The sequence below is a fragment of the Curcuma longa genome, chromosome 14 (assembly GCF_044706935.1).
Source record: "Curcuma longa cultivar G26 ecotype Majalengka, Jawa Barat chromosome 14, ITB_CL_G26_1.1, whole genome shotgun sequence".
NCBI lineage: Eukaryota > Viridiplantae > Streptophyta > Magnoliopsida > Zingiberales > Zingiberaceae > Curcuma > Curcuma longa.
The window spans coordinates 2,131,929-2,145,220 of record NC_133874.1 but is presented as its reverse complement, the minus strand read 5'-3'; the positions used below and the strand labels follow the sequence as shown (position 1 = coordinate 2,145,220).

Sequence of the window (13,292 nt, the reverse complement as noted above, 5' to 3'; positions counted from 1 at the left end):
TGAAATTGATCAAATATTAGTAAAACTATTTTAATTTGATCAAAATTAGTCTAACTTAATTAAAATTGGTCAAATATTATTAGAGCAGTTTTTATCAAAACTACTACAATGTAGAATAGTTGATTAAATTCTTGAAGTGGCCTTCTCCAAAGCTGTTCTAATTGCTCCGTGTCGAAGCATCTTTGCTCAAAGCTGCTATAGCAACACTGGACAAGCTAATTTTCAAAATATGAGATGCTCTTTGGATTTTTTTTTTAAATGGGTCACTCTTTTGATTTTCGTCAATTTTTAAAATATTTTTATAGTAAAATTTATATCACTTTATATTATTTTAATTTTTTTTGAATTTTTAACATAATAATTTTGATCAGAATTATTACATGATCATTTTGTTTAGATGTGTGTTAGATTAGTTAGATGACTGACATTTTTTTTTTTAAATAGGTATGACAAATTTGATAGAAAATATAAGATAAAATGTATTTTTGATGATAAGTTAAAAAGGGATCTTGGGGGGTGTCTTTTTAATTTTTTTAAATTCCGTTGAGTACTTCGTTTCAACGTGTCATTTCAATGACCCATAATCGTAGCTCAATTGGAATTTATAGGAGGCTTTGCAATACTTACATTTGTACGTAATTTTCCAGATAAAAGATTGATTTTCTCAAAATCTTTAGTAAAAATAGACGAGTTTAAAGGTAGTATAGTATCCCGAACCTTAAAAGTTTCGGTACTTCCTTGTGTCTTGTGTCAGCTGTCGGAAGTTGCTTTGGTTCATCATCAATAAATTGAATGTCGTCAAGATCGACATTTGGAGTGACTATTTTTTTATCCTTTCGAGACTGAGATGAATCTTCTTCCATTATAATTGGAGAATTGAAGTTGAAAGTGATCGTGATTTTGGAATTTAGAAATAAGAGTAGAGAAGATAATATGAAAACAATGAAATGAGCAGCTTATTTATAGATTTTGGACAATAATCGTCACTAAATCGTAGTCATTGATAAAAGAATGATCAAATAATCTTAACCATTAAAAAAAGACGACAACAATAATAATCAAATCTTATTGCACTAGGTGTCGTCGATAAAAATAATAATAATAAAAAACCCCAAGATCGCCGTTTTAGTTTTTTTTTTTAAAGTTTTGACTGTTGGATTAATCGACATTTAAAGTTTTATTTTATTTTATTTTTTGTTTTTTAAAAAGATATTTTTTAAAAATAGTCAGAATCGCCAGTTAACTTCGCCCATGATGAATTCAAGACACATTCGAGACACAGTACTGTGGTGTATGTTGTTTGTAGATATTGTTTTGGTAGATGAGATACGTGAATGAGTCAATGCTAAACTAGAATCTTGACGAGAAACACTAGAAGTGAAAGGTTTGAAGCTTAATAGAGTAAAAACAGAATATATAAAATTTAAGTTTAACAATATTAGACGTAATGAGACAATTGTTAAGATAAGAGATAACGAGTTGTTTAAAACTGAGAGTTTTAAGTATTTATGGTCATTTTTGCAAGACGATGGAGAGATTGAGAGAGATGCTTTACATAGAATACAAGCAAGATGATTGAAATGGAGGAGAGAGGAGAGCGTCGGGTGTTTTATGTGATTGTAAAGTTTCTCTACAACTTAAAAGGAAGTTTTACAAAATGGTGGTTAGACCTGCTATGCTATACGACGATGAATGTTAGGTTATGACTCGAGCACATGAGTAGAAGATGAGAGTTGCAGAGATGAGGATGTTAAGATGAATGTATGGACATACGAGGATGGGCAGAATAAGAAATGAGAGCATTAGAGAGAAAGTCGGAGTTGCATCTATTAAGGGAAAACTTCGAAAGACACGTTTAAGATGGTACATATATGTATTTAGACGACTAATAAATGTTTCAGTTAGGCGATGTGAAACTATGACAAATACACACATCAAACGGGGAAGAGGTAGATTAAAAAAGACTTGGTTAGCAACAATAAAACAAAATAAAATTTATTTAAGTATAGATAATGATATAGTAGGGGATAGAGTCCAATGGCATAAAAAGATCCATATAGTCAATCCCACTTAGTGGGATAATGCTTGGTTGTTGTTGTAGTAGTAGTCGGAACCGCTGGTTAATCCAACTGTCAAAAATAATAAAAAAACTGAATTGGGGTCGGTTCTGGTTTAGATCTGGTCTGTGGTCGGGTCTACATTGATGTAGTGTTGTCAAGATGTGCTCCAACGATGCCATCGTTCGAAGTTGGTCTCCCATGAGGTTCAACGAAAATTTGACTTAAAGACAACTGTCATGGGCATGTGGCAACTGCCCATGACAGTTTCTGCCGGCCCTTACCAAGCCCTCTTTTGTTCGGATAAGAAAGATAGGATGGGCGGGGGTGGGATTCAATAAAAGGGAAAAGTTTAATGTGTGAATTACATATTAGAGAGAAAATACATCATTGAAAGCAGAGAATACTCGGAATAGGAATAGCAAAACACACATGTGGTTGTCCCTTAACAATTCCGTTGTTTGATTAGTATCACATTTGACACTCTGCACCTAAAGGTAGAATGTGAAATTGTGCAAATGCTGAGTGACTCCCATATTTGAGATAAACACCAGAACCGTACATATATGGATCACATTCTGAACATCCAGGCAACATATCAAATCATTTTACATGTTGAATCCGACTCAGATGATCATTAATCTATCAATTTTCTCAGCATGCTATGTGAACTATGGTCAGTTTGAATCATATAGCATGATGCATTGCAATAGCAAAATGATAATCATGTTAACTAATGACAAATATGTATGATCAATAGTAGTGATGCATATGATCGTACAATAGACGTGGATAACTTGTAAATCACTATGACATGATAACAAGTGTAAGTATAATATATATGACTCAAGGAAGTAATTGAGCCAATATAAAGAATTTCCTTGTCTGGTTTGGTTTCTCAAGAACTCAACCATCTGGATTTAATTCAACTCTACACATAACCAGCTCTGCTTAGTTTTGACTCCAAACCAAACCCTATATCAAAACTTACAATTACCAATGATCTCTTAAACTTGGTTCAAATCCTCCCTCTCATGAGTTATTGACATCCAATGGTGCAACTTACATTCATATGCACCTTAACCTCACAGCAATATAACATAGAATTACAGCAACCACCCTGGGCCAAACCTAGTCCTTATTGTCTATTAGTTCCTTATCTGATCCACTTACTACCCCCTTCCCCAATTGTGATGAAGATTGCCAACTCTTCTACAATATGTAATAAATGACAAACCCCAATAGAAGTCACAAACTTAATTGTTATTGGTTTGATGATGTGCTATGGATCACAACCCCTAAATCATTATGGATCAATTATACAGAATGATCCCTTGCAAATAGTGCTCACAGTAACCCTCATGGTAACAAAAAACCATTGAGTTTTTGAGCTTATACTTGATTACTCCAACCTTGACCAACTAACTCAACACCCCAATATCTTCGAGGTATCAGAATGGGTAATCGGAAAAACCTATCCATCGGAGACATCAACCAAAAGAACACTTATTTGCAATGTTGGGTCAAGGACGAATCCAAAACCCTGTGATGGACATCCTATCTCAACAAGATAGGAGAAGGTCCTACCTCTTGACGCCAACCCCTCTTTGGTCTTACATGTTTGTTGATAGCCACCGCTTTATATAGATTTGTTGTTATGTCACAAATCTTGCTACTGACATCAACAATGCATGTCATTGCAGGGTAGAGCATTGCCTTACTATAAACCACCTTTCCTTGGGTTAGGAAGTGTTGTGTGCATCCTAAAGTCATAGGAGATGGAGACATAAAGAAGTGAGTGGGTGGGGGATGATGCAAGTTGGTAGTAACACCCCACACAACACCTTGAATAAACCAAAACTTGATTCAGCTCATTAGCCTTGGTTCAACTGAAGTTGATTGCATCCAATTTGAGCCTCCTCCAGACCCTACTTCTCAATAAGAGTTTTATTTAGTTCTAATTGAATCAGTTATGTCTAATTTATATCCCTATTTAATCAATTTAGGTCCAGATAAATTTAATTAATTATATATAGGTTAATTAAACCTTAGTGGATAAAGGCTTGGTTGTTGTTGTAGGTTAACTAAAATTTTGGTATAACAAAAATTGATGCAGAAACAACCTAAGTATGTCTCTTGGTAAAATAGCTGCTTCGTGAATAAGGAAGCACAGAAAAGACTATTGTACTGACATTTAAGGAGACAGTACTTTTTTCTGGTCATATTCATTTGATTTAAGTGATGATTTATTGTAATGGCATTGATTTTTATGAACATGAATCATTTCATGATAGCTTTTATGTTTTGTGTTTTCATGTGTATGTGGTTCTGTAGAAAGATAAACATTGTCTTGGGATTTCGAAACAGGAAGAAATCCGATTCATGATAAATCCAGAGCTAATTGTTGGGATGCTTTTCTTGCCTTCAATGAATGCTAATGAGGCTATTGAAATTGTTGGAGCAGAGAGATTTTCCTCTTACAGTGGGTAAGTGCCTTGGTGAAAAAACAGGATCATAATGGTCTGGAATATTTTGTTTGCTTGTCATGCACTTAATTGTACTTTTCAGTGCTGAATACACAAAGAAAAATAAATTCATTAATCTTATTGTGATATGAAATATTTTTGAGAGGTCCTTACAATATCAATACTGGTGAAATGATGCAAGATAGACATGTTAACTTGGTTCCTCTTCACAAATTGGTTTGCTTAAGAAAAAGAAAAATATTCTTGTCAATCAGTGCAATACTGGTTAGATCATGCAACATAGGTCTTATTATCTTAGTTTTATAAATTGATCTGATATGTAATTTTTTTCTAATCAATTAAAGTAACTGTGGCTACCTGATATACAAGGGCTGTGTTGTCAACGTAGACAAGTCAGACTGAGTTGACTTCCCATACATATGTATATTCTATGTTGTATGATGTTATGTATCGAAACATTAATTGTTGAACTTGTAATAATTGTAAAATTCATTCATGTAAATACTTGTGTTGTTTGAGCATGTATGTATTGTAAATAAACAAAGGTAATTGAATTTAGCTGTGAATCATTGTAATTTAGTTGTAGTATGATCTATGGGATGTTATTTTGTAATTGGGTATTAGTGTGATTTATTTAATTGTATTATTATTATTCTTTTGTTTATTTGTTTATTCAATTGTAGAAATTCTTTCTTGTACAGGGTTAGTGTATAGATTGTCTTATATTGTGTAGTTGATTCATATTGTTAAATTGATTTGTGTTAATAAATGTAACTCTTGTACTAAGCTTTTGGATTTGTATTGCTGAGTTGTTGTCACGTGATAATTCATTCTTAGATTTTCACACGTCTGTCAATATGATTGAGGGTTGTTGTTTGTGTTGTATGCGATGGGGTGGAAGTGAAATAATTGAATGTTGTGAATAATTGAGGGAATAAGGCAAAATAAACTCTTGTCCCAGCTGTCTAGGACTACTTACATCATTGAGTCCCAAAGAGACGATCCGGACCTCTCTATACCTTAGTGAAAATAAGGGGTTTGGATTTAAATAATTAATTTTGATGCGTGCAAGTGACAAATAAATAAAGGGATAAAAGTAAATAATAATAAAATTTCCATGCAAAAAAACAAACCGCATCACTTTCCTCTCATATTATCATAGATTTAGATTCTCCTTTGTATGTTTATGCTATTCTACTAAGGGAAATGAGAATTTCACCATGTGCTCCTGTGGTGGAGATTAAATCTTTCTTTTTCTCTCCTTCTATATTTGCTTTGCTATCCATTTTAATCATCTTTCTTCATAATCAAATGTCACACCAAACATAATATACATAAACAATTTATAAAATTTACTAATTAAAAAAAACATTTCCTATAATGTTTAAAAGGAAAATGATAATATTGTTAATTATGATCCTTCTAGGGGTGAGTATTCGGTTAAAACCGAACCGAACCGAACCGAATTAACCGAAAACCGAATAAACCGATTTTTTTCGAACCAACCGAACCGACCGAATTTCCCAATAAAAATCGAACAAACCGAACCGAAATTTTATCGGTTAATTCGGTTTTCGACCGAATTAACCGAATTAACCGATTTTTTTTAAATATTATAAAAATTTTACTAATAAATTAGAAATTTATATATTTATTTACTTAAAATTTATAAATTATTTTTTTAATTTAATTAATTTGATTTATTCGGTTTAACCGAATAAGAAAATTTAAAACCGAAATCGAACCGAATTAACCGATTTTTTTTAAAAAAAATAATCGAACTTCCGAAATAACCGAACCGAATTAAAAATTCGGTTCGGTTTGATCGGTTAATTCGGTTTAACCGAATTTTTGCTCACCCCTATGTATATTCTATGTTGTATGATGTTATGTATCGAAACATTAATTGTTGAACTTGTAATAATTGTAAAATTCATTCATGTAAATACTTGTGTTGTTTGAGCATGTATGTATTGTAAATAAACAAAGGTAATTGAATTTAGCTGTGAATCATTGTAATTTAGTTGTAGTATGATCTATGGGATGTTATTTTGTAATTGGGTATTAGTGTGATTTATTTAATTGTATTATTATTATTCTTTTGTTTATTTGTTTATTCAATTGTAGAAATTCTTTCTTGTACAGGGTTAGTGTATAGATTGTCTTATATTGTGTAGTTGATTCATATTGTTAAATTGATTTGTGTTAATAAATGTAACTCTTGTACTAAGCTTTTGGATTTGTATTGCTGAGTTGTTGTCACGTGATAATTCATTCTTAGATTTTCACACGCCTGTCAATATGATTGAGGGTTGTTGTTTGTGTTGTATGCGATGGGGTGGAAGTGAAATAATTGAATGTTGTGAATAATTGAGGGAATAAGGCAAAATAAACTCCTGTCCCAGCTGTCTAGGACTACTTACATCATTGAGTCCCAGAGAGACGACCCGGACCTCTCTATGCTACCTTAGTGAAAATAAGGGGTTTGGATTTAAATAATTAATTTTGATGCGTTCAAGTGACAAATAAATAAAGGGATAAAAGTAAATAATAATAAAATTTCCATGCAAAAAACAAACCGCATCACTTTCCTCTCATATTATCATAGACTTAGATTCTCCTTTGTATGTTTATGCTATTCTACTAAGGGAAATGAGAATTTCACCATGTGCTCCTGTGGTGGAGATTAAATCTTTCTTTTTCTCTCCTTCTATATTTGCTTTGCTATCCATTTTAATCATCTTTCTTCATAATCAAATGTCACTCCAAACATAATATACATAAACAATTTATAAAATTTACTAATTAAAAAAAACATTTCCTATAATGTTTAAAAGGAAAATGATAATTTGTTAATTATGATCCTTAAATTTTATTTTAAGAAAGATAAATAGTTAAATCAAGGTTTAAAATATCGAACCGTATCGAGGTTTTGGTCCCGAATCGGAACGATACAGTTTCGGTACCGTATCGTACCGTGTCGATACAGTTTCAGTATTTTTAAAATATAAAATATATTAACTAAAATAAAAAATTTAATCTAAATATTTAAAAATAAAAAATGAAATATTTTTTAAAAATAATAAGTTAATTTTATAGATTTTATTAAAGCCTATTTAAATTATCCCGAACTATAGCTAGTAGTTAATTATTAAAACTTAATTAAACCCTAAGTAAAAAATAAAAAAAACTCAAAAATCGTGCGTCGCGCGCGGCCCGCACACCACCTCCGGTGGCGTCGCCGGGCCCCGACGGCGCCTCCGGTGGCGTCGTCGGGCCCGAGCGACGCCTCCAGAGGCGTCGTCGAGGCCGCGTGACGTCTCCGGAGGCGTCGCCGTGCCCGAGCGATGTCTTCGGCAACATTTTCTGGCCGAAACCGCGGTGCCAGTGCTGCACCGGTGCCGATACCGCGGTGGAACGAAAAATTTCGTCAGTATCACGCGATACGATTCGAAATTTTAATCCAGTTAAATACCTTAATGGCATATAGCAAGATGTTAAGTTTTAAAATAATACATTTATACGATAATATTTTAGATAGGAAAATATACAAAATAGTATATTTAATATAAGTGATATTTTGTCTTTATTTAAAGTTATTTTTAAATGAATTTTGTATCTATGTTATCTCGAAATTTTATAATATACAAAAATGGCATTAAACATATGATCTTTGTTTATACTGATTCAAGTAGGCTGAAAATGTTAGGGGGTTTGGTTTGATCATTTTTCATTTTTATTTTCTTATTTTTTAAGAAGTTACTGTTTGATTTGTGTTTTCCAATTTCATTTTCTAGAAAATGAGAAGTCATTTCCTAAGAAAACAGAAAATAATATTTTATCATTTGCTATAGAGAATGAAAACTGTGATTGAAAAATAGAAAATGGAAAAAGGCGGTTATAATTAGAGGTGAGCAAAAATTCGGTTAAAATGAATTAACCGATCAAACCGAACCGAATTTTTTTTAATTCGGTTCGGTTATTTCAGAAGTTCGGTTATTTTTTTTAAAAAATCGGTTAATTCGGTTCGGTTTCGGTTTTAAATTTTCTTATTCGGTTAAACCGAATAAACCGAATTAATTAAATTAAAAAAATAATTTATAAATTTTAAGTAAATAAATATATAAATTTCTAATTTATTAGTAAAATTTTTATAATATTTAAAAAAAATCGGTTAATTCGGTTAATTCGGTCGAAAACCGAATTAACCGATAAAATTTCGGTTCGGTTTGTTCGATTTTTATTGGAAAATTCGGTCGGTTCGGTTGGTTGGAAAAAAATCGGTTTATTCGGTTTTCGATTAATTCGGTTCAGTTCGGTTCGGTTTTAACCGAATACTCACCCCTACTTTGGATGATTTGAAAAATGTTTTTTTTGTCCTTTATAAAACCTTTTAAAAATTTTGACAATATATTCGGATTTTATAAAGTTATTGGTCGAAATACAAAAATTAGCAATTTTGGGCAGTATCTGACGTCCGATTACTTTTCCATCGGACGGACACAAACAGAGATCCGTGTGTTCAGGATTTCAACCAATAGTCATCCATCATAATCTGCTATATATAAGAAACGCACCCGAAGGCTTTCGCATTCTTTAATCGAAGGCTTTGGCGCAGCTTCTTCTCCGCTACCAAATCCCTAGCTTTCTTCCCTGCTTCAACTGTTCTGTAAACCTAGGTTCGTCGCTCCGACATGGCCGGAAGAGGGAAGGCGATCGGATCCGCCACAGCGAAGAAGGCCACGTCGAGGAGCAGCAAGGCCGGGCTCCAGTTCCCCGTCGGAAGGATCGCCCGGTTCCTCAAGGCCGGGAAGTACGCCGAGCGCGTAGGCGCCGGTGCTCCTGTCTACCTCGCCGCCGTTCTCGAGTACCTCGCCGCGGAGGTATGGATCTGATCCCTATTTCGCCTGTTTGACTTGGGGCAAAAATCTTCGATTTCTTCTTGTTTTAGCAACCTAACTTGCATGATTCGGGGAGATTTTTTTGTGTTTTGGATGAATTCTCTATTTTTTTTTCGAATTATTTCTGGTCTGTTTTGGGGCGAAGATGTTCGATCTCTTCTTATTGTTCCATTTTATCGTTGTCTTGTAGTCGAATTTGGGGGTTTTTTTTTTATGTTGATCATCCATCCTGTTTAGGTTTCTCGAATCCATTCGTTTCGTTGGTTCTGTATTCTGTATTTTGCCTCAATCTGTCTGGACTCGTCGGAACAGGTTCTGGAGCTCGCGGGGAACGCAGCAAGGGACAACAAGAAGACCAGGATCGTTCCGAGGCACATCCAGCTCGCCGTGAGGAACGACGAGGAGCTCTCGAAGCTTTTGGGCGAAGTCACGATCGCAAGCGGCGGCGTGATGCCCAACATTCACAATCTTCTACTTCCCAAGAAGGCCGGTGGCTCCTCGAAGGCCGCTCCCGTCGACGATGACTAAGTGAAAACTCGAACCTTCGGCATAGTTAATGCGTGTGTTATTAACTTCATTGCGATCTTTATGTGAAATTTTTTTACTCTAGTTTTCTGTTTGTTTTTTAGATCGGATGAGAAGCGATGCGAGCTCCTATTGTAGTAAAAATTGTTAAACATTTCTACTTCTTCGGATGAAGAATATTTGTGATTTTGTGATGCTCTTAACTTTTAATGGTGCCTAAATTGTAATTTGTTAAAGAGTTCACACATTTTCTGCCAATGAAATAAAATAAATTCAGACGTCAAAAAAAAAAGACAGTTACAGAAACAGGAATACTCGAGGAATTCAAATGCAGAGACATTGAAGCCTATAAAGCTTGTTCGTTAATCAGTGGGATCAAGAGGAAGCTTTAAACTTGTTGGTGATGGTGGCGAAGTACTTGCCTTGGTGGAAAGCCTGTTCTAGCTCTAACTGGGATGGGTTTCTCGAGCCGTCGCCGGCGTATGTGCCGGCGCCGTAAGGGCTCCCGCCCTTGATGTTCTCCATCTCAAACATTCCTCCACCAAAAGTGTAGCCGATTGGGACGAAGATCATGCCATGGTGAGCCAACTGAGTTATGGCTGTCAAACTGCGACGATGAAACAGGTTAGAATGATGCAATCGATTACATGATGAAACTGATGAAGGTAGATGGAGCTTACGGAGTAGTCTCTTGGCCACCGCCTTGCGATCCCGTGCTGTAGAAAATTCCGGCGGGCTTGCCGGCTAGAGCCTGAGATCGCCACAGTCCTCCGGTTGCATCGATGAAAGCTTTGAATTGGGCGGCCATCATTCCGAACCTGGTAGGGAAGCCAAACAGAATTCCGTCTGCTTCAGCGAGAGCATTTGGTTCGATAATCGGTACATCACTCTTTGGAGGTGCCCCCATCTTCCCCAGAACTTCTTCAGGAAGAGTCTCAGGAACCTTTTCATTAGATAAATATGAAGTCACAACAACAACAAGAAGGAGAACGATGTTAATAATGCTTTAACAAGTTGGCCTTCAGGAAACTATTTGCAGATATCAGGAAAATTTGTAAAAAAATAGAATTTGCATATTCATATGATAGATTGGAAAAGCAAATCAATTGCAAGTATTTTGATCCGATTACAACATTCCAAGAGAGCTTGGCTGAAAAAGAAATAAAATGTATAGTAAGTGCGTTCTAATTAACAATCCAAAGAATGACAAACAAATCACCTGCCAGAGCTTTACTTCGACTCCTTCAACAGAAGCAGCGCCTTTTTGGATTTCTTCTGCTAGCTTTGCTACATGCCCGTACATGGAATAGTATCTGAATAGAAGTGATGATGATTTTCTTTAAGATTTCAAAATATAAACAGTAAAAGCTGATTTTTTTTTTCAAAGAGGAAAGCACTTTAAATCAGTCGAAGTGTATTTCAAAAAGTATTCATGTATCAATTAATGAATTTCCTACACCAAGAAGTGATTAAATAATGTAATAAAAATTTTCAATATGACAAAACAAAGGAACAATTTTGTAAGGCTTATCTAAGAAAAAAGAGAAGTATTCATGATTATCTAACTTTGGTATATCACTCTGCTATTTTTACTGAGGCAAATGAAGTATTTTAAGAGAAACAAAGGAAAGAAGAACTGTAGTATCTTTTTATATCCAGTACATGCCATTTTTCTTGATTACTTGGATAGAACCAAAGGAAAGATATTATATAATATAATTACTTGTTTGTGTTCATCACATACTAAATATAAATTCCTCCCCTCTCTCTTTTTCACTTCATCTCTTTTCGTTCTAGCACAATCCGAGTAGAGCCACATTCTAGATACAAACACAAAAAGAAATGACTTGATGTTAAAGAATGAACACAAAAATAGGCCGATTATTGTATGTGGATGAACAATTAGTTAAATATTTAAGATAATCTCAAGATAGTATTAGTCTTAATACCTAAGATTAACAAAATTATATGCCTCTGCATTAATCCAACCCTGAGCCAGTATTAAGCACAATAATCACTATAATCTCCAAATTCCTAGATGAGAACCATAAAGTTCAGACAATAGTCGACAAACTTTTCTACTTTAGAAAAGCAGTGATCAAAGTCTGCACTGCGTATTCTTTTCCACTACAGATTCTTTAGACTCAAAAGAAAAGGAATTCAAATTCAATAGAGAGATATTAGTTTCCAAAAATTCAAATACAATTCTATTTGAGGAAAAGAAACGGGAACTTAATTTCTCGCATTTCTTACTCTCTCCCGAGTATATTTCTCCGAATTTGTACCTTTATTTCCTCATTTTCTACCAATCGAAACAAAGGAATCCTCTTATGGAAGCAGAACTCCAGTTGAGTAATTTTTTTCCACAAAGGCTGTTAGTGTGTTTAAAAATTATTTTTTAGAGTAAAAATGAGGTGCCTCCAGGTTGTTCTCCAAAGGTTTTCCGAGGGTAAAAAGAAATCCTAAAGGAAAGAAATCCTGAGAATCATTCAATCGATTCAGTTCATACGTCACATCGTAGTCTAGATAGTCAAAACCCACAACCAGATCAATTCACAACGAACGGTCCTATGTCAGAGTTCCAAACGATCTCGATCCTTCACAAAAATTCAAAACACAGATCCGATCAACAAAATGGCAGAATACCGCATAAACAATCTAAAAAGGGGTACAAAACCGAATTATCAAAAGGACAGGGACGAGAGACGATCCGCAAAAGGAGCGAACACTTACACGACATAGATCTTTGTCGCCATTGATTTAGGGATCGGATCGGAGGCAGGGGAGAGATGGAAGAACAACCGCTGCGAAAGGAAGACGATGAAGCAGGGGGGATCGGGGCGTGCTATTTATAGTCGAGAGGCAACCGAGCCAGCTCAGATCTTTCCCAATTTAATCGTTATAAATCCCTTGGTCAAGCAATGAATTAATTTGCCTCGTGATCTGTGCAAGTAGTGATCGCTCATCACCAGCCGTCGGATCCCCGACGCAGGGCCTCATCTTTATTTCTATCTTTATAATTATCAATACTTCCTTTTTCATATACAGCTTACGTAAGCATGACAAAGCAATGAAGCAATAGTTAAAATAGAAAATCAATTCTTACACATTTATTATAATTATTTAAAAATTATTTTTAGGGGAAAACGGAAAAGGTGATGGAGTTGTTTTGCACTTGTGATATGTGATTGTGATGTAGGCAAGTAGAAGGTATACCTTATTCATGTAGATGTTGATGTACTTAAATGATTCAAGATTAATGCCTACATAAGGCAACAAAAATGGTTAGTAGAAAGACATGTTCCTTTCCTACCTTATTCATC

General features: G+C 34.6%; 2 protein-coding genes across 4 annotated transcripts; one reads left to right on the top strand and one right to left on the bottom strand.

Annotated features, from left to right (window-relative positions):
• Positions 1-9,152: 9,152 nt before the first annotated feature.
• Positions 9,153-10,172, top strand: LOC141844909 (putative histone H2A.3). Of its 3 annotated transcripts, none has more exons than XM_074732885.1 (3): positions 9,153-9,426; positions 9,757-9,972; positions 10,074-10,172. In XM_074732885.1, exons 1-2 carry the CDS (start codon positions 9,238-9,240, stop codon positions 9,970-9,972), a joined length of 405 nt encoding a protein of 134 aa, XP_074588986.1. In that variant the 5' UTR covers positions 9,153-9,237; the 3' UTR covers positions 10,074-10,172. The 3 variants fall into 3 exon arrangements, with proteins under 3 accessions (XP_074588986.1, XP_074588985.1, XP_074588984.1); XM_074732884.1 differs by having other exon boundaries at positions 9,757-9,996; XM_074732883.1 differs by having other exon boundaries at positions 9,757-10,172.
• A 55-nt stretch (positions 10,173-10,227) lies between these two features.
• On the bottom strand, positions 10,228-12,770 carry LOC141844908 (NAD(P)H dehydrogenase (quinone) FQR1-like). The gene is made up of 4 exons (XM_074732882.1): positions 12,703-12,770; positions 11,189-11,282; positions 10,650-10,912; positions 10,228-10,576 (listed from the first exon to the last, which is right to left on the bottom strand). The coding sequence occupies exons 1-4, from the start codon at positions 12,723-12,725 to the stop codon at positions 10,345-10,347; spliced, it is 612 nt and encodes a 203-aa protein (XP_074588983.1). The 5' UTR covers positions 12,726-12,770; the 3' UTR covers positions 10,228-10,344.
• Positions 12,771-13,292: the final 522 nt, after the last annotated feature.